This window comes from Cavia porcellus, unplaced genomic scaffold, assembly GCF_034190915.1.
Source record: "Cavia porcellus strain 051 isolate PalLab524CR breed Dunkin Hartley unplaced genomic scaffold, mCavPor4.1 scaffold_31, whole genome shotgun sequence".
NCBI classification, from domain to species: Eukaryota; Metazoa; Chordata; class Mammalia; order Rodentia; family Caviidae; genus Cavia; species Cavia porcellus.
In genome coordinates this window covers 27,975,213-28,002,451 of record NW_026947514.1, presented here as the reverse complement: position 1 = coordinate 28,002,451, position 27,239 = coordinate 27,975,213, and the positions used below count along the sequence as shown (strand labels likewise).

The 27,239-nt window shown below is 36.4% G+C and overlaps 1 protein-coding gene across 5 annotated transcripts in view; it reads left to right on the top strand.

Moving 5' to 3' along the window:
• The window catches only part of Lin52 (lin-52 DREAM MuvB core complex component), a 132,292-nt gene that overhangs the window by 16,591 nt on the left and 88,462 nt on the right, over positions 1-27,239 (top strand). The window contains exon 6 of one of the 5 annotated variants that reach the window (XR_010044833.1): positions 16,055-16,271. The exons of 3 other annotated variants lie outside the window; for them this stretch is intronic. Coding sequence is in view for 1 of the 2 variants with exons in the window: in XM_063241008.1 (XP_063097078.1) it covers positions 460-503 (44 nt within the window). In the remaining variant the exon portion in view is untranslated. Of the gene's footprint in view, positions 1-459; positions 865-16,054; positions 16,272-27,239 lie in introns of those variants that run through there. One more of the 5 variants, XM_063241008.1, reaches the window with a different exon arrangement.

Sequence of the window (27,239 nt, the reverse complement as noted above, 5' to 3'; positions counted from 1 at the left end):
ACCTGTGTAAGTGCCTGCCTGGCAGGCACGAGGTTGTGAGTTCAATCCCCAACACAAAAAAAAAAAAAAAGAAAGAAAGAAAGAAAAAGAAAAAAGCCTTCCTTACTGGGGGCGGGGGGGCGGGGATGGTTTGAAGTCACCTAACTCACGTACCTTAAGCATTGAATTCAATCTGTACAACAAAAGCTGTTTTTGCTGTATTTCTCCCATGGCACAGCTGAGATTCTTCAGAATTATCTTCTAGTTCAAAATTCAGCCTTATTTCAAATTCTGCAGCAATATTTCAACCAATTGCCATTTTCCTTAACCAAGGTAAATTTAGTTGACATAAAGAATTTTTAAAGTTACAATTGGAAATAATTGTACCGTTGTGTATTGGATTTCTCAAATACAGTGTCTCTTTGTTTTATTTTGTATAGTGTATTTGCATAAAAACAAGATCTTTTTTTGTCCTTACAGATTATTCATCCACTCTAGGGGTTGGCTTTTACTTGACATCCTAATCTGGTGTTTCGATGTCTCAATCCTCTTTCCTGCATTTAATTGAGAGGATGACATGGATGAAAAATAAGCAATAGGAACTGATGAATCCCCAAGGACCAGTGATCCTGTTTTCATGCAAATATCTGCACTGATAAAGATGATGGAAAGAAAAAAATGCTAAAAATATTTCTCCTCAAAACATGATTGTTTGTCATTTCCCAAGAGCATTGTCAAATGTTAGTGCAGAAATAATGTGAACCTTCTAAAGCTGATAGTAACTAGATTTTGTCTTTTGGATGATGAGCCTTTTGATTTGGTACGTGATTGTACTTCATGTAACCCTTTTGGTGTGCAGTTTGGAATACAGTAACTTTTGTTGTCTCAGGTGTCTCTTGGTTTAATTTGACACTTACACGAAATTCTCTTGAAATATATATAATTACAAAAAGTTGTAAAACTGCGTTAGCATATAAAGAATTCAATTTGTGTTATTTTCATCTTAGTTCAATGCCTTTCTCTTGTAGAGATTATGGCAGTCACCTTCTAACTGGTCTCCATGACTCTCAGTCCAGTCCATTTTGTTTGCTTGTACCAGGTTAATTTTTCTAGTTTCATTTCTTTTACCCTTTGTTCTTGAACCATTAGTTTGGTTTGTTTATTTCTTTATTTATTTATTGTCCTTTTGAGAAAGGGTTTCACTATGCATTTCAGAGTGGCCTTAAACTCACTTTGTAGCGTAAGCTGGTCTTGAACTCGTAGTAATCTTTTTAGCCTCCCGAGTGCTGGGCTTACAGGTGTGTACCACCATACTCAGTCAAAGCATTGGTTTTGCCTATGGGTTTTTTAATAGGTATCTTTTGGTCTGTGTGTTTTTTGTTGTACTAGTGATTAAAACCCAGGGCTTTTACACTGAGTTGCATCCCCAGCCTTATTTGTTTTTTATTTTGAGACAAAGTATCACTAAATTGCTAAACTGCCCAGGCTTGGCTCAAACTTGTTTGCCTTCCTGCTTCAGCCTTCTAGAGTGCTGGGATTAGAGGCGTGCGCTGTCATATCCTGCTTAGTACCTTTTCATGTAAATAGAATCACATTAAGTATATTGTCCTTTTTACAAGGAATTTAGCTTTGATAAAAGTAGCTTCTTGTGCTGATTTACAGTCTAATCCTGTATGTTCAGTAAGTAATTTCAGTGGGACTGTTACTTGGTTAAATGTAATCACTGAGTTTTAAAAAGTTTTAGAATAAAAATGATTGAGATATCTCATTTGAACTTCATCTTATTTTTTTGTACTTAAAAAGCTGTCAGTACCAGAAACTGTTTGGTAAAACTTTCTTTGGTGGTGATACCAGAAGAAAACCTGTGCTTCTAAACTATAGTATACTAGGCATGTGATTCTGTAAAAGTGGACATTTGTATTTGAAAATCCAAGTAAAATTCTACAAGACGGCTCTTTGAATTCTAATGTTAATCTGTGAAAGAAGAGAGAAGAGAAGAATTTCTACTCATATACCTTGGATAATCTTTTTTGTAGCCTCATATTAAGGTTATTAGTCTGACTTTCATTAGACCTATTTGGGAGTGCGGTAGCACGTGCCTGTACATAATCCCAGTACTTGGGAAGCAGAGGCAGGAGGATTGCCATGAGATCACGGGCTACTTTGTGAGTTCAAGGCCAGGATGAACTACATAGTGAGACCTTGTCTCAAAAACCAACCAAAAAAGAAGGCCTGTTTGATCCTACCTTTCTATCTGTAATACTTGTAGTTAAATTAACAGCCCTTAACTGATTGAAAAGAAGTGTCATGTAGCCTCTAACCTCTAGATGGCAGCACAAGTCTTACTGTACTTCTACCTTCACCATCTCTTGAATTGGCTCTCTGATTCAGGCTAAAAAATATACATGTATTCTGAGATTTTTCCCGATTACTTGCCTAACTTTGTTGACACTTTGCTTGAATTTTAATTGTAGTCTTTTTCATTGCACCATCTTATTTTTTGTTAATTTGTTTTCTTTCTGAAGTAGTGTATGATTTTGTTGCTCAGAATCCTTCAATTTTAATCTTTTTGGTTTTTTTTGGTATTGGGGACTAACTCAAGGTCTTTGCACTGAGTTACATCACTGGCTCTTAAAATTATTTTTTATTTTAATAACATATCCTTTGTGACAAAAGTTTAAAATGCACCTGATAAAGTTCAAACCAAGAACTGCCAAAAAAACATTAACCTCTAACATATGCGTGCCTCTATGCATACCTGAAATCTGCCTTTTATCAAGAAGTAAATATTGTGGATCAGTTGAACTTTACATTTTTTGAACTTGATTATCGTTAAAGAAATTATAAGGTTGCAACATTTTTTTTTCCTTTAAGGCAGGACCTCATTAAGTTGCCCACATTTGACTTAAACTTGGGATCCACCAGTATCACCCTCCCAGAACGCTGGGATTACAAGCATATGTCATCACACCTACCATAGTTTCAGGATTTCTAATACAGCATTTTGCAATTGAGTAAGGTGACTGATAGAAAAAAATTCCAAATTGGATTTTTAAATTCAGTATCTTCCACACCTGTGTATAAGACCCTTGAAATGGTTTCAGTTCTCTTATGTCAGTCATCCTCCTTACCAGGGGCTTTTCATGCATCCTTGGACTCTTGGTTATATCATATAATATCAGGCAATACTGTATCTTCAGTAGAAATAATAAGATAAACTTGGAGTAAGTCCTCTCAGAAAAATGTACTTATTTCAAAATATAGCTTTCAAATACTTGGTTATTTTGAGTGATGAGATAATAGTAAAAGAATGAACAGTCCTGTTCAGCAACCATTTGAATGACTTCCTTATACTTGGCTCTGTATGAGGATATACAGATGAGTAAAAGTTACTGTTTAGATAACTGTTCAGATAAAATCTAGTAGGAAAGGAAGATAAGTGATTCTTTTTTCATTTTATTTTAAAGAGAAAAAACAATTTCAAAACAATTTAGGACATAATGGTATATACATTGTACACTGTTCTTCAAATCAGTTACTCAGTACATCTGCATTTAATTGTCCTAACAATACTAGCATAAACCATTTTCTTCAATGATCTCAAAGAAATCAATAATATAACTATCTTAACTATCATGTATATAATTTGAACTTCTCATACTAGTGAAACAATGTGATGTTTACACATGTGTGTTTGATTTATTTCACTAATGAGTATGGTCTTAAGTGCATCCATTTACCTATAAAAATTAATTTATCTTTCCTTATGGTTGAGTAGTACTCCATTGTATAAAAATACCACATATTTTTTATCCATTCCTCAGTTGATGGAAATTTGGGTTGTTTCCAATGTTATAAATTGTGCTGCTATGAACGGGGTGCACTATTTCACTGTGGCATGGTATTTTTAATTCTTCTGGGAAGATACTTAGAAGGGGGAATAGTTGGATCAAACAGAACCTCTAATCCTAGTTTTTTGAGGAATCTGCAGTGGCTGCACCAGTCTATCCTCCCACCAACCACACTGTTCCTTTTTCCCCACAGTCCCTCTAGCATTTGTTACTGGTTGATTTCTTCATTGCCATTCTTTCCAGGGTGAGGTGGAATCTCAGTGTTGTTTTACTTTGCATTTCTTGAATCTTAACATTTTTTCATATATCTATTTGCTGTTTGTATTTTTTCTTTTCTTTCTTTCTTTTTTAAATTTTTTTAGGTACTGGGGATCAAACTCATGACTTTGTGTTTGCCTTGCCAAGTAGGCACCTTACGCTGCTTAGCTAAACCCCTGGCCCTGTTTGTTCTTTTTTCATCAGAGAAGTGTATATTCCTCTCAGCTGCCCTTTTTTGAATTGGGTCTTTAAATTTTGGAGGTCTGATATATTTTTGAGTTCTTTATATGTTCTCAGTAATCCTTTGACTGAGAAGCAGCTGGCAAACATTTTTTCCCCACATTGTGGGTTGTCTCTTCAATCTGTTGGTGGTTTTTCTTGCTCTACAAAAGCTTTTTGGTGGTGTTTTTTTTTTTTTTTTTTTTTTAATCGGTACCGGGGATCGAACTCACAACTGCCTGCTTGCAAGGCAGGCGCTTATGTCGCTGAACTATATCCCCAGCCCTGCAAAAGCTTTTTAATAAGATATCTTAGTTACTTTCTCTCATTGCTGAGACAAAATACCTGATACCCAAAATTAAAAGATTGATTTAGCTCACAGTTTGTGGAAGTTTCAGTGTGTAGTCCCCTGGCTCCAAGGTAGGGTGGCATGGCACAGAGGCAACAGTTTAAGGTGGCAAAAGACAACAAGAGCAGTAAGAGCAAAAGGACAGGGTAGTGGGGAATAAGCCTTTTCCTCCATTATACTGTAAGCAGGTTACCATTGCCCAGGGCAGGTGTTGCACTCACACCATCTCTGTGCCCTCCTTTTGAACAGGATGAGAGTGTTTACAAAGTGAGGGCCCTGGCCCCCTGCTGAGTCATTTCATTAAACTTATAAACTTCTCAATTTGACACACTGTATTAACTGTTTTAGATGAGATCCCAGTTGCTTCTTTTATCATAATTCCTGTATGATCCTGATTAAAGTGTTTGCCTTCACCAATGCCTTCAAAACTTTGACATATTCTATCTTCCCACATATTTAATGTTTCTGTTTTAATATTTAGATCCTTGATCTGTCCTGAATTTAGTTTAGTGCATAGTGAAAGATACTGGTCCAATTTTAATCTTTGGTATGTGCAGAGCTAGTTTTTCTGGCACCCTTTATTAAAGAGACTGTCTTCCAGTGAATATGTTTGGCACCTTCATCAACGATAAGGTGGCCGAGTGTGTCTGGAGTTATTTTTGCATCTTTTATTCTGTTCTATTGATCTTTGGGTCTGTTGTTTTTTTTTTTTTTTTGCCAGTACCACCGTGTTTATCACAGTAGCTTTGTAGTATAATGTCAAGTCAGGGATTGTGATGTTCCCTGCCTTCCTTTGTTGCCCAGGATTTCCTTTGCTATTCTAGGTCTCTTCTAGCTCCAGATGAATTTTAGGGTTATTTTCTCTAATTTTGTGAGATATGCTATTGGACTTTTGGTCGGAATTGCATTAAATCTGTATAACAGTTTTAGAAGTATGGCCATTTTCACTATATTAGTTCTTCCTACCCAAGAGCAAGGGATGTCTTTCCATTTCTTGATATTCTCTTCAATCTTCTTTTTCAGAATATTGTAGTTTTTAATGCAGAGGTCTTTTACATCCTTTGTTAGATTGATTCCTGGACATTTCATTTTTTTGGATGCTACTGTGAAAAGTGTTGTTTCTCTGATTTCTCTCTCAGTGAGTTTGTTATTTGTGTATAGGAGGGCTGTTGAATTTTGAGTGTTGACTTTGTATCCAGCTACACTACTGAATTTGCTTATTAAATCTATCAGTTTTCTAGTAGAGTTTTTGGGGTCTTCTAAGTAGAGTATCATATCACCTGCAAATAATGATAATGTAACTTCTTCTTTTTCTATCTTTATTTTTTTTATTTCTTTCTCTTGTCTAATTGTTCTGGCTAACATTTCCAGGACCATGGTATATAAGAGTATAGACAGTGGACATCCTTCTCTTGTTCCTGGTTTTAGAGAGAGAGCTTTCAGTTTTTATCCATTTAGTATGATGTTGGCTATTGGTTTGTCATAGATGGCTTTTATCAGATTGAGATTAAGACTATCTTTTCCAATTTTCTGTTTTTTTTTTTATCATGAACAGGTGTTAGACTTTGTCAGAAACTTTTTCTGCATCTGTTGAGATGACCACATGGTTTTTGTCCTTGGCTCTGTTAACATGGTATACTAAATTTATTGATTTATGTATTTTGAACCATCCTTGCATCCCTGGGATGAATCCCACTTGGTCATAGTGTATGTAATCTTGATGATTTGCTACATTCTGTTTGCCAGTATCTTACTGAGGATTTTTTGTATCTATGTTCCTTAGGGAGATTGGCCTGTAATTCTGTTTCTTAGTTGGATCCTCCTTTTTTTTTTTTTTTTTTTTTGGTACTGGGCTGTTTCTTAGTTGGATCCTCCATTTTTTTTTTTTTTTTTTTTGGTACTGGGGATCGAACTTATGACCGCATGCTTGCAAAGCAGGTGCTTATGCTGCTGAGCTAAATCCCCCGCCCTGTATCCTTCCAGTTTTGGTATCAGGGTGATGCTTGCTTCCAGGAATGAATTTGGGAGTATTGCTTCCCTTTCAATTTCATTAAAGAGTTTGAAAATTAATGGTGTTAGGTCTTCTCTAAATTTCTTATACAACTTAGCAGTGAATCAATCCATCAGGGCTTGGGCTTTTCTTTGATAGGTTTTTAATTATATCTTTGATTTCATTGATTGATATTAATTTATATAGGATTTTATATCCTCTTGATTCAGCTTTGATGATTCATTAGGTATCTAGAAATCTGTCCATAGCTTTGTAATTCCTATCTTATTAGAAGTTCTCAAAGTAGGAATAGATGATCTTCTGGATTTCTGCAGTGTCCATTATGATTTCACCCTTTTTCATTCCTAATTTGTAAGGATTTGAGTTGTTTTCTTTCCTTTTTTTGATAAGGTTGGTTAAGGGTTTGTTGATTTTATTTAATCTTTTGAAGAACCAACTCTTAAATTCATTGATTCTTTGAATTTTTTTTTAGTCTCTAGTTTGTTAATTTCTAGTCTAATCTTTATAATCCCCTCCGTCATATGAGCTTTTGGCTTAGTCTCCTCTCCTTTTTCTAGAAGTTCGAGATTCATTATTAAGCAGTTTATTTACACTTGCTCTATTTTTCTGATATGGATATTTACTGCTAGAAATCTTCATCTCAGGGCTGTTTTCTTTGTGTCTCATAAGTTCTGATATATTGTAATGTCATTATCATTCAGTTATAAAAACTAATTTCTTTAATTTAAATTTAAACAACTCATTGGTTGTTCAGAAGGTGCTATTTAATTTCCATGTGTTTATAAAATTCTTGTGGTTTCTTTTGAAATGGATTTCCAAATACATTGTCTAATAATATATGATAATTTCAATTTCTTTGCATTTACTTAAGCATGTTTTATAAATTTATATGTGGTCTGTTTTGGAGAATGTCCCATGTGCATTTGAGAAGAATATATATTTTCATGTTGTGAGGTAGAACATTCTATAGACATCTACTAAGTTCATTTGTTCAAAAGTGTGGTTCACTTCTAATATTTCATTGGGTTCTAATTTTTTTTTTTTTTTTGGTTTAGTTGATCTGCCTTTTTGTGATAGTAGGGTATTAAGATCTCCCAATACAATTGTATTAGGGATTATTTGATTTTTTTTTTTTTGTCTTTTTCCTTTTTATTGGTACCAGGGATCGAACTCACGACTGCCTGCTTGCAAGGCAGGCGCTTATGCCGCTGAGCTAAATTCCCAGCCCCCAGGGTTATTTGATTTTTCGTGTCTGTTAGTATTTGTTTTATGTAGTTGGGTGCCCTGGCATTTGTTGCATATATATTTATGATAGTTATCTCTTCTTCATGGATTGTTCCCTTTACAAGGATGTCATGGCTTCTTGTCATGATTATCTCTCTTAATCAGTCTTGGCTTGAAATTTACTTTGTCTGCAAATAGAATAACCATTCCTACTTTTTTGGGTTTCTATTGCATGGAGTGTTGCTTTCCATCCTTTGACTTTCAGTCTGTGAAATTCTTTTTGAACTAAATGTGTTTCTTGTATGCAGTGTATTGTTGGGTCTTGTTTCTTGATCCAGTCTGTGTCTTTAGACTGGTGAATTGAGACCGTTAATATTGATGGTTATAACTGATATGTATTGATTTATCCTTGCCATGTTATTTTTCTGTTGTTGATTCTCCTTTTTTTTCTTTCCCTCTGTTTGTTTGCCTTGCCTGATGGGGTTTATGGAGTTGTAGTTCTTGTTATCTCTGTCCAGAATAGCCTTCAAAACATTTTGGAGTGCTGGTTTGGTGGTCATAAATTTCCTCAGATGTTCTTTAGCATGGAAGTATTTTACTTTTCCATCAGTTTTGAAAGATAGTTTTGTGGGGTACATCAGTCTGGGTTAAAGGTTGTTTTCCTTTGGAACTTCAGATATTTCACTCCAAGCTTTCCTTGACTTGAGGGTTTTACTAAGTTAGCTGTGATTCTGATGGGCTTTCTTTTATAGTGATTTGTTTCTTTTCTCTGACAACTTCTAGTATTCTGTTCCTGTGTTGAATTTCTGAAATCTTGACTATGATGTGCCTGACTGTAGATTTTTTTGATCATGGCTGAATGGAGTTCTGTATGCCTCACTCATCTGTATGGCAAGATTCTTTTTTTTTTCTGCTGGGGAAGCTTTTTGCCATGACGTCTATGAACATGTTGTAAAGTATCATTTATGTTATTTGCTGTTTTTTCATTGATTCCAGTCAATCTTAAGTTATTCTTCTTTTTCTCATCTAGTAGCTGCTGGATTTTTTTTTTCCAAATCCATTTTATTTCCTGGAAAAAGTAAAGGAAAGAAGAAAAAAGAAAAACTAAAACAAAATTTCAAAATGTGTTAATTGGGGGCAACAGTGGTACATACATTGCACATTGTCATCTTCAAATCATTGCCTGAGCACAAATCATCTAGCAGCTGCTAGATTGATTTCTCATAGTCCCTTGCTAAAAGGAATCTATCCTTTCTTGATCACCAAATGTAAACCTGAGATCCTGTTCTTACATTGCTCTATTTGCTATGAATACTTTCAATGGAATTTTTATTATCCTGGATATCTGCTTGAATCTGCATTATGGATTCCATTTTTTTCCCTATGCTTCTATAATTCATAGCTTCTATAATTTTCTTGAGCTCATCTGTATTTTTGTCTGTATTTGCTCTAGTGTCAACTAAGCATGGTTTTTATTTTGCATCTCTGCAATTATTTGCATTTCTGCAATTATTTGAGAATTTCTGATTTGATGTTTTCTAGAGTCTCATTCAATTGCTTTGTTGTTACCATTTCTGAGAGGCCAAGTGGGAGGTTTTCAGATTGACCTACCTCATTGCCCCTTGGGTTTGCCTTTGGTGAACTGAAGGTCAGGGGTGGCATTTTGTTTTGTGTGTCTTTTCTCTCTCTCTCTCTCTTTTTTTTTTTAGTTTAATTCCTGGTATGATGCTTATAAATTGCCTATGTGAGTTGCTTTATTGCTAATATTTAGAACTTTTAGGTAATGACTACTACTCCAAGATACCTTTCAGGTAAAGCTGGTTTTTGGGTTTTGAAGGTAGGTTGGAAGATCCACCTCTTCAACTTGTTGGAGATGAGAAGTTGCTGCTTGTCTAGCCCAGCCCTCATTTCTTTGGCACTGTGTCACAGTATTTTCTGTGACTCTTATTCATTCTCAGTCATGGAATACCTAGAACAACTGTTTAGAACAATTATGTCACTTTCACCTGTAGTGATACCATTAGCATCAAACATAGCCTAGAAAATGACAAACAGCTAACCATTAATTTGCCACTTTTAACTTTATGAACTATGTTTGTGGTTTAGTAACAGATTTTTTTTGTATTGGGAATTGAACTCAGGACCTCACATTTACCAGGCAGGTGCTATGCTACTGAGCTAATTCCCCTTAAAGTAAAACAGAAAATTATATGCAGTTTACAATTCCGTAATATATCAGTTTTGCCCAGAGGGGCTGAAATTTAACATGAGTTAAGGAAAAAGTAGAAAAGTGGGAAACGAGGAAGAGATTGAAAATAAGGTTGGAGGACGGGGGGGGGGTCATGCTAACTTTATGAAACTGGTTCAGAAGACTAGAGGAAAAGAGAGAAGAAAGAGATAAAAGGAGGAACAGAACCACAACCAGAAAGAGGCTAGAAATTGCTTTCATACACCAATAAAAACAAAATAAAGCCATGAAGGAGAAAAAAAAAGAAATAAAAATAAAAACAAACAACTACCAAAAAAGACAAATGACAGAGAAAAAAAAAGAAAACAAAAAAGTCTACGTCCAAGTTTGTCTGTGCTGTCACTGGGAGACAATGTTTAGAGTCCCAATCTGTGCCAACCTACCCCAGCAAGCTAGCAGTTTTTGGCACAGTAGCACATAATCTAGTGAGCCTGCTGTTTCTGGCTGAGATCAGACTCATTCACCTCATAGCTGTACAAGCACCTTCTGCAGCCTGAACCCAGCTAGAAGCTACTAGATAGAGCCTGCAGCTCTGAGTTCTGAGCTCAGTCTGCCCCTCTCCTAGATGGCCAATCACTATCTCACATGAGAGGACTGAACCCTCAGCACTCACTGCAAGCTAGTGGAGTCCTCCATAACCACTGCACCCTCCACTGCTACAGGACTGTAGGATTGCCAACTGTCACCATGTGTCCACAGGTTTGAACCACTCCTCTTGCTCAGTGAGTCCTATCTCAGGGAGAAGGCATTGCCAAGTACCTCTTCCTTCTTTGTTAAAGTTTCTTTCTTTATGTTCTCTGTGGGCTTCAAGTCATGCTTCAGATTCTTCCTGGATCCAGGGGACCCACTTTTCTCCATCTTGTCTTCCTCTCGTTGTAGTCCAGTGTCTGGATGGTGACTGTCAGGTTCTATTTCTGCTGCTTACCACTCTGCTGTGTTGGTGCTCTGTCATCATTTTTATATGTCATCATGGGTTGGTCAGTAAGGATTGCCTAGGATAACTGAATTGAGGATTTTGAGAAGGAATCTAGATTCAGAGAAGTCATTTGTGTTGTCTGCTATGGACAAGGAAGATGGGAAAGCTAATATTTGCTTTTTCTAGAACACTACAGATAGTGAGACTAGTCTTTGTGAGTAGAAATGGAAAGGGAATATATTTTAGGTAGAATGAACATCAGGAGCAGAGCAGAGTTTGAAAGTCGTAGCTGTCCTCAAGAAATAGTGTAAGTGACGGAATCTGGTGCCTGAGAACCCAAGGTTATATTAGGGGGGTGTGTGCACTAAGACTAAGAAGGAAGAACCAGATTGCAAAGGATCTTGAACTTCAAGGGGTGAGGTGTTAGACCCGTGGTAATAGGGAAACATGTAAATGTTGTTTAAAAAGTATTTTAATAACTATGTGTTTAAAAAAATTTACATATAGTACTTAGCTAATAATAACAAATACCTCGCTTCACAGGCACACACATATGTTAGATAGATTGAAATACCACTATCGGTAATTGCTACATCTTACTCAGCAAATTACACAGTGTATGTGACATCCAATATGTGTGGGTTTTGATTCAACTGACTGTGTGGTGGGCACAGGTGATAGAGATGGCACCATCCTGCACCCTTTCCTGCATAGCATCTGTTGTTACCTACACAGTCTGCCTTGAATGCCCTGCAATTGAGTCATGAAAGATACCACTAAAAAATCACATAATAATTTTAAAAGTCTAAAATCTTATGGGACCACATAACCAGTTGTACAGGGCATGTGTGGCCTATAGCTCACAGGTTGGACATGCCTGTTGTAATGATTATAGAGATAATTGGCTAAAGGAGACTATTTATTTATGTCTTTTTGAGACAGGGTTTCACTAAGCATTTCAGGCTGACCTTGCACTCTGTAGTTCAAGCTGGCCTTGAACTCACAGCGATCCCCCTGCTAAATTGGTTTATTTAAAATAACAAATTAATAAAAGAATCATAACCTTACCATTAGGAGAGGATTATTGCTAACAGTTGATGTGTTTCTTGGCTTCTTTTTATTCCCTTCACATATGGATATGTGTTTACATTTATAGTTTTGCCTATATACATGCTGCTTTTTTTTTTTTTAAATCTGTACCGGGGATCGAACTCACAACTGCCTGCTTGCAAGGCAGGTGCTTATGCTACTGAGCTAAATCCCCAGCCCCCATGCTTCTTTGTTTGTTTGTTTTAGTTTATTTATTTTGTCTTTATGAGATAAGTCTTGCTATGCATTTAAGGCTAGCCTTGAGCTCACTGTGAAGCCCAGGCTGGTCTCAAATTTACAACAATCCTCCTTTCTCAGCCTCTTGAATGCTGGATTACAGGCATGTATCACCACACCCGGATACATACATACTCTTTAAAACATAACTAAACTAATTATATATCTGTTTCTTCCTCTATAGGTTTAGCCTTTGGCTTTTTTCATTTATCTTACACATTTGCCTTTGTCATTAAAAATCTTACCACTGAAGATTTTTGAGTAGCACATTCACACACTTGCAGGCAGCACTGGTGCACAGGATGGAATCCAGGGGTAGAGATCAGAGGCAGCAAGTTGCTGGAGAATCCAGGAGGAAGGGTTGAAGGCTTGAGTAGCTGATGTGATAGTAGTGCAAAATGGAAGTACACCAACAATAGATGTTTTAGCTTTGTAATTTTCAGGACCAGGACCAGGTAAATATCTGAATGTATATTAGAGAATTAACTGAATTTAGAGTTTGCCATGATCTTTTGATTAATTAATCTAATTAATTATTAAATAATATAATTATATAACATATATTATATATAATTATATATAATAATAAATTATTATATAATAAAAAGGAAAGTCAGAGGAAGCAAGATACTTGGTTAAAAAAATCACATAACTCTTTTATATATCCTTTTCTAGGCAAGACACCTTTATTTTTTAGAAATAAGTGAAAGCCATTTATCAAAATTGGAGTTGTTAACTGGGTGAAACCAATGGTGAGTCATATCAATTAGATAACAGTTAATGTTTTAGATAGAGAACACTAAGTCATTTGAGCTCAGGATAATAGATTTGTGAAACAGGACATTCATAGCTTCAGTAATGGATTTGTGAAGTGTCCTTATAGTCTTTGGCAGATCATTAAGCCTCTAGGTGGAATGATTTAATTATTAAAATTTCTTCCATTTTAGTGCTTTTTTATCTGGATGGCTACATAAAGTTACTTAAAAATTTGTTAGGGCCTTTATATCTAGTAGATGTATCATTCTTTGTTTACTAAAAAGAAGTTTCAAAAGTGTATATTTGAAGTAACTGACCTAAAATATTTGCTGGTTTTGCATCTTTTAGTTAATAGCTATGTTTGGGTTGTATCAGCACTAGTGTAATTCATCCTAGGAGTGAAGACTGCATGTTCTGTAAAGTAGTTGGGACCTCTGGTTGAGAGGGCCAAGTTGTCTTCCAGTGGTGTTTCCCATCCTTACCCTTGCTGGCACCAAACATTGTAATTTTTTTTCACTGTCAACTTGATAGGCAAAATATTAACATCTTACTTTAATGTTCATCTCTTTGATTGTGAAGGTCAGCTTTTTTTTGTTTCTTGATCATATCTGTTGATAAGACTGAAAATTCAAGAAAGTATAAATTTAAATCATTTTAACCTCAAAACATAAAAGTAGGAAATTTAATTGAAAAGCATCCTAAAAGCAGTCTTGAAACCAGCATTTCTCCAATACCATTTGGAACTTATCTTTGTTTTATTCATCTATGCATTTGTTTTATACCATCTAGCCATAGTCATTAGCATGTAGCATTTAGGTAGTAATACAGTATAAAATCTAGAAACCCCACTTTGAAGGGATCAAGGTTATTTCTCATAATTAGAAATTGTCAATTTAAGTATTTTGTTTTAAAAAATGTATTATGTTAATGGGAAGTAAAACATGCCATTATTTCTCATTTTTCTGTTGGCTAACAAATTAGGATATGTAAATCCTCAAATTACCTTTAAGGCTTATAAACATTCATATCTTTGTCCATTAGTCAAGTTATTTCATAAACCCAGCATATCCTCTGAACTGATTTTATGTACAAAGAGGATTTTGCCATAAAATAGTTGCAGTGTTTTATTCCCTTATGATTTTTTCCCCCCAGTGGTGGTGCTAGCAGAGGAGAGCACGCAGAACATGAATTAATTCAGATTGGTTAATTTCAAAGTATTCTGTATAAGTCTACAAATGTATAACAGATATGAAGAGGTACATAGTGAGATGAGGAATAACCAACTGAATTATAGTATAGCCACACAGTAAAATACAACATAGTCATTAAAACTCGTGATAAAGCATTAAATGATAGACTTGCACCTTGAGACCATAATATTTAGTAAAATAAATGAGAAACATTTAAATATCACATGGTTTCTTTTATATGAGAAACTCAAAATATAAATAGCAAAATAAAAGATAATAGGAAGTAGGGAGCTCTGTTTCAAATGGAAAAGCAAACAAGGAAAGGAGGGAGTGAGAGAGAGGGAAGGGAAAGTAGATTAAAAAATACAATTGAAGAGAAAAATGGAAATAGAGCTTTTGCAAATGGAAAGGGAAACAAGATGGAAGGAGCAGGGAGGGGTGCTAATTCAGTCAGTAGAGTGGTAAGCAGTAAAAGCAGTGATAGGAAAGCAAGTTCTTCTTTGGTAATACAGGAAGCCTTTGAACTAAGAGAGTAGAAGTGAACTGGGAAAGAAAGGGTGAACTCTAGAAACCTGGGAGATGAAGTGGAAACTCTTGGGAGCTGACTGGATACATTGCAGTAAGAGTGGTGAATCAAACACTTAAGCTGGCTGGACTAGGATGCTTGTCTGGCCCCGGTTTCAGTCTGTGGCACCACACACATGTCAAGTGCACATAAAGTTCTAGGTCTCATCCTTGAATATTGGGAGACAGGACTTTTGAAAAGGAGGGTGGAGAGTTCAGTTGTAAGTATATGTGTAGAATTCAGGGATGGTGAACCTTTTAGAGCTTTCAGTGTCATCTTTGTCAGTATATATCTGTATGATTTGGGGCATCAGTTTCCTGAGTTGAAGAATAAATTTATTGAACTAGAAGATCTCTATGTTCTTTATAACATTGAAATTTTTATCATTTTAAGATAAAATGTTTAATTCATACAGAAGTGTTGTGTAAAACTTAAGTAAATTCTTTATGTGGGTTACTTTTTTCTTGTTGCTGGGACAAAATATCTGACACCCAAAGTTAAAGGAGAGGTTTATCTAGCTCACAGTTTGTGGAGATTTCAGTCCATACTCAGCTGGCTCCAAGGCAGGGTGGTATGACAGAGGAGCAACAGTTCATGGTGATGGAAAACAGCAAAAGCAACAAGAGCTAAAAGAGAGGAACACAAGAGAAGTTTCTTTCTGTTCCCTATATTGTACGTAGGTTTACCCCCTCCCCAAGAGGTACAGCACTCAAAGCTGTAATCCCAGCAGTGGACCATGAATCAATCACAAATTCTAGAAGCCTGCCCCCAAGAGTCATAGCATCCTTTTTGTAGTATGCGTTTTTTCTTTTCTTTCTCTCTCTCCCTCTCTTTCTGTTTTTGTGATATAAATAAAAGTCATACTACATACTCGCTTGTGATTCTCCTACCTCAGCCTCTTGAGCGTTGGGATTATAGGCATGTGCCATCACACCTGGCATTATGTGTATCATTTTTATACAGTGCTGAAGATCCAATCTAGGGCCTCATCCATGTTGGGAAATTATATTTCTACTTTGCTCAGCCCCTTTATGGCATATATTTTTAAGTTAAATATAAGCTTAACTTTTTGCTGTTATAAAATATGTTCACTGCAGAAAATATAAGGAAAGCAAAAATCACCTAAAATAACATCATTCCAACATAGTCATTGTTACTGCAGCCCTTCCAGGAGGAGAACTAGCAGTGTCTCCTGAGATCCACGCCATGTTGGAACTTAGGACTCTGGGAAGCCAAGGCAGCACCTCCCCTCCCTGGTAAGCGGCGGTAGTGTGGCCCACTGCAGCCTTTCCAGGGGGAGAACTAGCAGTGTCTCCTGAGATCCACGCCATGGTGGAACTTAGGACTCTGGGAAGCCAAGGCAGCACCTCCCCTCCCTGGTAAGTGGCGGTAGGGTGGCAGACTGCATCCCTTCCAGGGGGAGAACTAGCAGTGTCTCCTGATATCCACGCCATGTTGGAACTTAGGACTCTGGGAAGCCAAGCCAGCACCTCCAAAAAAAAAAAATTTCAATGTATATTATATGCAAGTTGCAGTACATCAAAATGTAATCCACTATTCTGTGCAATTTACATGAACTTATAAAATCATTTTCAGATTCTATAATAAATAAATAAACTTAAGACCTGAAATAGCTAAAAGAAAAGCAAGCAGGAAAAAAAAAAAAAAAAAAAAAAAACATAGTCATTGTTAATATTTTGGTGACATCCCTCCAAACCCTCTAAATATATCTTTTAATAGATACTATAGCCAGTTTCATTGGTACATGCCTATCATTCCAGTACTTGTGATGCTGAGACAGGAGGATCACAAGTTCCAGGCCGGTCTGGGCTACAGAGTAAGACTCTACTTTTGGAAGGAGGGTAGGGAGGAAAAATAGACACATTTATTCACATACAGATGGACACATATTTGCATGTAAATTTTATGTGTGTGCCATGGTGCTGTTCCTGTTCTGCAACTTGTTTGCTTGACTTCATGTGTTACAAATGTCTTTAATACATATGAAGACGTAGCAAAATCATCAGTGTAAAGACTGCAGAATAGCTTTGTAGAGTTATAGTTTATTTCATTAATTCTCTTTTAATGGACCTTTAAGTTGTTTCCAGTGTTTCACTAGAGTAAATCATGTTACAGTAAACATCTTTTACTAGATCGAAGTGCATTTACATTTAAAATTTAAGTGCATATTGCCAAAGCAATCTCCAGAACAACTGGTCCAAATTATATTTCAAAGAACAGTAAGTGAAAATGCTCATATTACTATATCTTAGCCAACTATAGCTATTTTAAGCTTTTTAATATGTGTTCGTCTTATAGGTAAAAAATCATGTTTCAGTATTTGTTATATATTTTTCTTTGGTTGATGATAAGGTAACATTTATCAGCCACTTACTTTTCAAATGTTATTAATTTCCTGTTATACTATAATCCATGTCCATTTTTTCCTTGGTTCATTCTCATTTATTTATTTTTTTGTCTTTTTAAGACAAGATTTCACTATGCAGTCCAGGCTGGGCTTGAACTTGCAGTGATACTCTTGTCTCACTGTCTCAGCCTCTCAAGTGCTATGATTATTACAGGCATGCACCACCATGCGTGGCATTCTCCTGCATTTAAAGATGAAGAAACTGAGATCTAAAGAATCAAAGTGACTTTTCCCAGATCATGTAGTAATTTAGAGATAGAACCAGTGTCATAGCCTGTTAGAGCTGAAAGGGAACCTTGGAGATGGAATCTCAATCCCACTGGTATTACAAATGCAGAAACAGAGGCCTAAATATCTTTATAGAAGACTTGCCAGGTGTGATGATGGGTACCAGTAATCTTGGCACTCATGAGACTGAGGTAGGAGGATTGCTGCAAGTTTGAGGCCAGCGTGGGCACTATAGTTAAAAGGCCAGACTGAACTGTCTCAGTCTTTAACAAAAAACAAAACCAAACAAACTGAAGATCTTAAGGGACTTTAGAAAGGATGACAAAAGAGTTCATTAATAGCAGAACCAGGAATCTGAATTCTTTGTCAGTAAAATCAGATAGAGGGAAAGATATGTAACATTTATGAGCCTATTATTTTTATAGGGGTTTTTTCATTTAATTCTCACTATTCTTTATTATTCTCATTTAAACATATGAGGTGTCTGAACTTTACAGCACTTCAAAGATTTCCCCAGAGTCACATACTTAATTATTACTATTTTTTTTTTTTTTTGGGTATTGGGGATTAAACTTACCACTGCACACTTGCAAGGCAGGCACCTATGCCGCTGAGCTAAATTCCCAGCCCCTACATACTTAATTATTTATAAAACTAGGATTAGACTCCAGGTCTTCTGATTTTTAATTGAGGGGTAGCAAGGTATGGAACAGGAGATTTGTTTTCTTGGTTTCACTCAACTACTCAATTTGCTAAAATATGATTTGCCTCATGAGGTTTGCAAATAAAACTGTTTCTATTTAACACTCCCTATTGATGCTAACCATCAGTCTGACACTTACTTATAAGCTTAAGGAATTTTTTGGGATAAGCAAGGCAGATTAGAAATCATATCTTACACTTACTGAGTAGAGTTGAGATCTATATGCTACATATTACCAAAGCTTTTATGGTAGTAATTGTCTGGGTTGAAATGCTTAAGAAATGTTTTTATTCCATAGAGAATAAAATCTTAATAAATAAAATGACAGTGATACTTGGGTTCTCTGAAGTGTAAAATGGACCTGAAATCATCAAGGGCTCAAATAGGAACAAAATTGAAACCATGTCAGTTGCATCCTCTATATTTCTAAAAAAAAGCCTTCATTTCTTGACGAGCTCAAAATTTCAAAATCGTATTAGTGCTGATTTAGTTAAGACATCATCTTATAGAGATGTGCACAGTTTAGTATTGACTCGTGTAGAACTTTATTGACACTAGGTTTGTTCAGTTATATAAAGTTAGTTAAAATCTGTGTTCTGCATTTCTGCTTTTTAGAGAAATTGTATAAGCGATGGGGTTAATGTTTTTAAAACCTGCATCTAAGTAAGTTGGAGAAGATGACTGTCTTCATCATCTCTATTCATCATCATGTATCATCTACATGTGACACAAACTTCCTTTTTCCTTTCATACAGAATTTTATAAGAAAAACCTTATAGAATAGAGGAACCAAAAATTAGCTCACTTTCATCTAGCTTTCAACAGTGGGCAGGGAGGGGGCTCTTAAGTGTTATTATTAAAGAGTTGCACATTAAACCACAAATGCAGAGATGGTTATGTAACTGTGTGAACCATTAACTCAGTCCACTATTGAAAAATAAGGATCACCAGACGTAATTCTTACTCTAGTATCAAACATAACAGTCCTTTAAAATCTCCTTTAGAATGTTGAAAAAATATCAAGTGAAACCTTCAGAACGGTTATTTATTTGGGAACAAAAAGCCTCCAATTTCAGTCACCCATTGTAGCTCTACTTTCTCATTTTAATGTTCGGTCCATGATGTAATGGTAAAAGATGTCCTGCACCTAAGGAAATAGCAGTAGGAGAGGGGCCATCACCCTTGCGGTTATTGCTTGTCACAGTTTGGCCTGTTTACAGACTGAATTGCTCTGTGAGTACTTCTAGTGCAGAGCAGAGGAAATCAGGAAGCAGCAAAAACCAGCATTTACACAGGACCTATGAATTGGCTAATTTTTAGCATGCAGTTAGTTAAGAAATGATTACAGCCTGAGGAGTCATGACCTGAACTTTTCATCAGCTCCATTGGATTGTGCCTCAGTTTGGAAATGAAGGAGGTATACGGGAAGTTTTAATTGTACCTGTGTGATTTATTCCTAGTCAGCTCTTTAATTTCTTCTGGCTGTCTGAGGTTTCCGACATGCTGTAAATTTCCCCAACTTTTTCATTATCTGCAATTTCTTTATGACTCGTGAATCGGAGTGGAGAGAGAGTGTGGATTTACAGCAGAGATAAACATGTCCATAAAGTCTGTATCTGTGTCAGTAATTGTACTGCTGTCAGTGACTGTCCTGTTTTACAGGCCTCTCTTGGGAAAGGTACAGGCCTCAATACCAGCAGTACTGAAGTGCTTGCTTTGATTTGCATTAGCCTGCTTGGAGATTAGGTAGAAAAGGTGGGACAGGAATTGAATACGGGACCTTCGGCTGTCTCATATGTTTGTTTGTTTGTTGTCAGATGACTTCCTAGGATAACTGTGTCACAAATAGAACATAGACAATGCTTATTTTATAAATGAAAATGCACCTTAAATCCATGTATTAGACGAGATCGGGTGCGTTCAAGGTGGTATGGCCATAGACAATCCATGTATTAGAAGCATTTCTAAGTTCATTTTATACAATGCTTCTTAATGTGACTTTGCTTTTACTGTTGATGACTTACCTTGGGTATTTTTTCTTTCTTTTCTATTTTCCTTCTCTCATTTAGAACACTTGTTTTTCTTTCAGAGCATTCCTTCCTTCTCAGGAGTTGGGCCAGCAAAAGTTAGGATGAAGACTACTTCTTCTGTGTCTTAATTCTCAACTTTTTCATTGGCTCTTTCCCAGCTGCTTCAAGTTTACCATGACAGAGGCCATCGTAGAAATACTTAATATGTAGTGGTACCTTGGTTCATGAGCACCCTTTTTTGTTTTTTGAGACATGCTCTTGCTATGTAGTTCAGACTGGCCATGGACTCCTTTGTAGCCTAGGCTGGCCTTGAACTTGTGATGATACTCCTGCCTGAGCCTCCCAAGTATTCGGATTACAGGCATGTACCAGCATGCCTGACTCAACGAACACTTCTGTTTGCAAACGATTTGGTTCCTCAACTGAAATGTTTGGCAGAATTTTGGATTTTTTTTGCAAAGTCTCAAACAGGTGACAAACATAACTAACTGCAGCCCTCTTTCCCAAAATCATAGACCAAATTAAGTTTGTGAATGAGGTACTACAGTACTTACCATTAAGAGGCTCTTTAGAATATCTTTAGTGTTTTCTTGCTTTACAGCAGTTTTGAAAGAAACTTAAGAGCAGCCCCCTTTTAAGTAGGTGGAGGGCCAGGGATATAGCTCAGTGGTACAGTGCCTGCCTGCAAGCGCAAGATCGTGAGTTTGATCACCGGCATCAAAAATAAATAAATAAATAGGTAGAAAATCAGACACAAATTTTTTCTTTTAGTGTATTTGATAGTTGAACTGTGGGTTTCATATATGCTAGGTGAACTCTAACACTGACTATACCCCAGCTCTTTTAAAATATTTTATTTTGAGATAGGATTTTGCTAAGTTCCCAAGGTTAGCTTCCGAACTTGCGCTTTTCCTACCTCAGCTTCGTGAGTAGCTGGGATTATAGTCATGAACCATGGCTCCCAGCATGTCCTGAGCCTTCTCCCAACTTTTCTTTTGTTTGTTTGTTTTTTTTTGAGACAGTCTTGTCATATAGTTCACAGTGGCCTTGACTACGCTCTGTAGCCCTGACTGCCCTTGAACTTGCAACAGTCCTCCTGCCTCAGCCTCCCAAGTGCTGGGGTTGCAGGTGTGCACTATCATGCCCAGCCTGAACCTTTTTTGAAGTGATTTATAAAGGTAGTAGGTGACGATACAAAGAGAGGGTAAGATACATGATAAGTCTCAATCATTGGTCAACATGTCTAAGTAATGTAATGTGGGGAGCTATCTAGTTGATTTCTCCATACCTTTCACTTCTTTCTTGTGCTTACTTTTTTTTTTTTTTTTTTTAACTGTAACTGATCATGGCTGTCTTTCTACCAGTAGATGGGAATGGAAAGATTAAGAGAAATACAAAATTGTTTGTGTGTCCCTCTGCCCCAGCTATAGTGAAAGGTGTATTTAGAAACGTATATGACTAGCCAGGTATGGTGGTGAATGCCTGTAATCTCAGCACTCAGGAGGCTAAGGCAGGAGGGTTGCTGTGAATTTGAGGCCAACCTGGGCTATATAGTGAGTTCAAGCCTATGCTGAATTACATAACAAGATGCTGTCTCAAAAAAACAAATAGGCCGAGGATTGGCTCAATGGTATAAGCACTGGCCTGGCAAGCACTAGGTCAAAAGTTCAATTGGTGGTATCAAAAAACAAAACGAAACAGAAAAGAAAAGTGTATGACCAAAGAGAGTTTTGATATTATCTTGGGTTTTAATTTTTTATTTCTCCTATTACCTCCTATTAAAGGAGTAAGTCTTTTCTTACTCAACAGTGGTTAAAATCTTCTTTGGTAAGAGGAATAAGCTACTTATACCTCTTATCAGTTGTTCTTTTAGAACAAGGAATGTTCTGTCTCCTTTTATTTCTAATGCCAACAATGTGAAATTACATTGCTCCCTAATTTTAGTTTTTGGAAAACTTCTATATGGCTTACTCTGTATGTAACAAACATATACAACAAACTAAAAACAACTAAATCAAACCTCCTATCCTCTTAACTTGGTTTATTTTAGGAACTTAAATTGTTTATTCTTGTTTATTTTAGAAACTTAGACTGTCCTCCTTACTGAATGCCCATATTGAAATTTTTTGCTGTCCTTTTTATTTTTTTTATTTTATTTTTTTTTTTTTGTCTTTTTCCTTTTTTTATCGGTACCGGGGATCGAACTCATGACTGCCTGCTTACAAGGCAGGCGCTTATGCCACTGGGCTAAATCCCCAGCCCCTTTGCTGTCCTTTTTAATACAATCCTTTTCCTTTTGCCTTTTATCAAATTATATGCATTCTGAAGGTAAGCACAGAAAATTTCACCTGTATACTTACTTAAATCCAAAGAGTGAGATTTCTAGTTGGGTCCGTTATGAAAACAAACTTTTTAGTTCATATTGCAACGCATGTTATTGCTAAGAATACCACCTCCAAAAATAGTTTTACAGATGAAGAAAATATGGTATTCTTACTTACAGAGAAAGCATTTTTTTCTCCTTGTGGGAGGGAAAATAGTTTATGGTTGTCTGCTTTTGTGTGTGCTGTTGTCAGCCATCATGTTCAGTAAAAACAAGGGTTTAACTAGCCATCATCTCACCGTGTTGGAGGAAAATGTCCTTAAAAAAGAACAACATAATATAAGGTTTTTGGAGTACTAAGTGGTGTGCCTGATATTCTTTGAACTGGCTCTGCAGCAGGGCCTGATATCTTTGTATTAAAGGTTTAACAAATATAGATGCTGGGCAGGGATTTAGTCACATGTCTCCAGACCGAAGAGGAACAGACATCCTCTTCCTGCTCTTTTTAATCAGGCAGAAACTAGAATTCAAGAGTAGCCAGGCTTGAAACTAAAGAGAAGGTTGCAGTATTGATCTGCTGACTCCTTATAGAGGGATGATTCTTGAGTGAAAACCCTAATTTTCTAAGATCCCAAACACCTTGGGAGCTGTAGGTTTTAAAAAGTTATTTCAAATTGGCATGCTAATGAATAAATATCAATGGTCACAAACAGGTTGAGAAAGAAGCCCCTCTTCACTGGCTTAAGAAATGCTATTATCTTTTTTTCCAGCTGTTTATTATGAAAAAATTTCAGATACTGGTAAATGCCTTCTTTTTGATACCATGTGTGCATGTGAGCAAATCTACTCCTTTCCCAAATATCTAACATCAAGACCTGCTCATCTGTCCCTAAAAATCTTACATAGCTTTAAAAAGTCACCCAATAAAGGCTCAGGTATTATAAATGCCATATATGCCTCCCATCTCCACTCCATACTAGAGATTGAACCCAGGGCCTATTATACTGACCTACATACTTGGTCCACTTATTTATTTTGAGATGGAGTCTTACCAAATTGCCCAGGCTGGGTGTGCACTTTCAATCCTTATGCCTCAGCTTTCCAGAGTACTGGGAATACTGCCTCAGGCTCCTAGAGTACTGGGAACACAAGTGTGTGTCACCATACCCTGGCCCCATCATATTCTTTTTTTTTTTTTTTTTTTTTTTTTTTTTTGGTCTTTTTCCTTTTTATTGGTACTGGGGATCGAACTCACGACTGCCTGCTTGCAAGGCAGGTGCTTATGCCGCTGAGCTCAATCCCCAGTCCCCCTATCATATTCTTGATAGGAGTAGTATTAAATTGTGCACAACAGCTCTTTTTAATAATTACCCCCTTTTCCTACAGTGACTATATATTGAACAACTATCACTTTCCTCCAGTATATTGAGCTTCAAGTTCTTTTGGTACCACAGCCTTCTTTCTCATGGCTTATCTCTAGTATTCTCTCCTTCCAGTTTAATTATTGATCTTTTCTCTAATATCTACTCCATTCTACAGTTAGAGAAATATTTCTGATACACAAATTAATATGACCTAATGCCTTCTCTATTAAAATTCATCAGTGGCTTCCCATTGTTCTTAGGGTAAAGTTAAAATTTTTTGTTTGGTTTTAGCCCAGTCTCATCCGTACTTTCTCACATCACAGTTATCTCACTCTGTGCTCCTTTTCTAAGTATGTGTTTTGCAGATTCCTAGGAGGAAAAAGTGAGGCAAAGAATTCAGGGAACATAAAATGTACTTGGAAGAAAAAAAAAGAATTCAAGGAAAGCTTCTTGAAAGAGATGAAACCTGAAGTAGGACTTGATGGGTAATATTTGCAGGTGAGAGGAGTGAATACCTGCAGACTGGGGAAGTAATTTTTGAGTATGGGTTGTTTAGAATATTAAACAACCTGGTGGTGGTGGTGAGAAAAGCCGGGGGAGCTAATGCTGTGGAGAGCCTGAGGGACCAGGCTGAGGAATCATTTTCTAAAACTTGTAGTAGCCCTAGAGAAAATTGAAGAGTGGGTGCGGTGATAACTCCCAGAGACTGACAAAGAGGGTATTGTAGTTCAAGAACAAAACAGTTGCTTATACAAGATAGCACCGTATGAATGTATATTAAGAGAAATTTGGGGGGGATGAAATTTGTGACTAGAAAACAAAACTATCAAAATAATGTCAAGATTTTAAACTCCTGTGACTAGGAGAATACAGTTTCAATGGAATTTGAATGTACATTAACAAAACTTTAGTTCTGTTTGCTAATGTGTTGTCAAAGCATCTTTGAAATGAATAAAATTGTGGATGCTAGGTTATAGGCTAGAAGAATATCAGAAGGGAAGAATACAAAGAAGTGGTCCCACAAGCTGGATCTTTTCCCTTTCGGTAGCTTTCTTGGAAGTCCCCTAGAACCCAGTTACCTGGCCTGACTTAGGTACACAATAGCATAATCTTTTGTCCTGTAATTTTGCTGAATATTAATAAAGAGGAAATGGACAGTAGGTGTTGGGAAAGGCAGCCAACATTTTCTGCCACAGCAGGGAATAAAAGACCTGTGCAAGAGTAATGGATCATGTAATCCCAGCACTCAGGAGGCTGAGGCAGAAGGATCCCTGAGTTTGAGGCCAGCCTGCACTCAGTAGTAGGTTAAAGGCCAGCCTGAACTGCTTAGTGAAACCCTGTGTCAAAAAAAAAGTAACGGATCAAGTGGGTGGCCGCCAGGTATGGTGGTACATACCTGTAATCTCAGTGCTTGAGAGAATGAGACAATACAAGTTTGAGGACTGATACAAGTTTGAGGTCAACCCGGGCTATTTAGTGAATTCAAGGCTACCCTGAACTACATAGCATGATGTGGTCTCAAAAAAGAGTAAGTAATTAAAGCAGTGGCTCAGTAAAAGGATATGAGATTTTGATTATGTTGAGAAAGTTCAGAAATAGTGATTTTAAAGGTGCATATATGGATTTGATGTATGTGACTTAGACTTTGTTTATACAGTTTTCCGATTATCTTTTCTTTATCATAGGTGGTATAATCAAAATGTAATGGTGAATGATTAAATTTTTAAACAGTAAAAGACACATTGCCAGTAATCCCTATCAGAATACTCTCCATTGCTTAGAACACACTTATCCCATTACTGTTTTCTCTTTCTGAAGCGGTTTACACATTTTTTGTGTGTCTTTATAGGATGTGATAAAAATACTATGCATTCGACTGTCAAGTGCCATCCAATGGAAAGGCAGGCTCATAAAAACATGTGTATCCTCATTTACCTTATTCACTAGATCTGGCATTGTACAACTTCTGGCTCTTCCCTAAAGTTAAAATAACTGTAAAAAGTAAACATTTTGGATCGATTCAGTACATTGAGGCAGCCATGGTAGCTCAACTAAAAGACACAGAAGACTTCCAGAACTGCTTCAGAAAGTGGCAAGAATGATGGGAGAAGTATATTTAAAGCAAAAAGGCAGGGCATTTTCAGGAGGATTAGGAACAATATGTCTTAAACTGATAAATTCAAATTTTGGGGGACAGTCACTGTGTTTTTAAATTATGTTTCATGTATGGTTGGTACACCATAAATGAGTACATGGCCAATGTACCTTTTTAAGGAAATTTTACAGATTTTTTCAAAGAAGTAAGTGTGAGACATTTTTAGTGTTTTTAATTTCTAGGGAATAAACTGTAGAAATATACAGCTTTTAAAATTGTTCAGTAGGACTTGCCATAGATATTTCTAATATCAAGCAGCTGGTTGTAGTGGTGCATGCCTATATTCTCAGCATTTGAGATGGTGAGGCAGGAGAATTGCTGAATTCAAGGCCACCCTGGGCTACATAAATTAGTTTAAGGCAAGCCTGCACTACACAGTGAGACCCTGTATTAAAAAAAGAAAGAAAGACAGATCTGTTTTTTTGATCTCTGCCTACTTGCCAAAACAAATTCTAAAACACAGAGAAAGAAAAAGGGGGAGAGATTAATAGTATTTTTTTGTGCAACTAGCATGGACCATTGAATCCAAGGTTAGTTTTTTCATTTTAACTGTTTCTTATAACCTTGATTATAATAGGCTATGGAACTGTTGAATAAATGATTGGATTATTTCTGAAGCCCTGAATAATGCAGGCTAGCATGAAATTTGGAAGTTAAAGGGAGAGTCGCCTAGGATAGCAATAGATTTGTGAGCTCAGTGATTTGGAAGACTGAGGCCAGTAGTGTTACATGTTTAAGCCCAGCCTAGGCAACAGAAACAAAACCAGCAACAAAAGCCATGTTAATTAAAGGCAGTCTTTACCACTTAACGAAATAAAATGCTTTGCAGCAGGTAAAAAAGCTATACTTGCACTTAAGACACATATTAGTATAATTATGTGGTTAACATAAGATTACTTTTATAATAGATTTTTTTTAAAAATTGGCATTAAAACTAAGTCTAAAGAACACCTTGTTAGCACAATATAGAAAAATAGGTAGCTTCATTCAGAAGCATTTTTTAAAAACTTAGCTCAAAATGCCAAATAAATCTTGTAAATTTATTATGCTTACAGTGGTAAAAATCAGCATTTTACTTAGTCTTTAAAGGCAACTCCTTATTTTGTCTGTAGTACT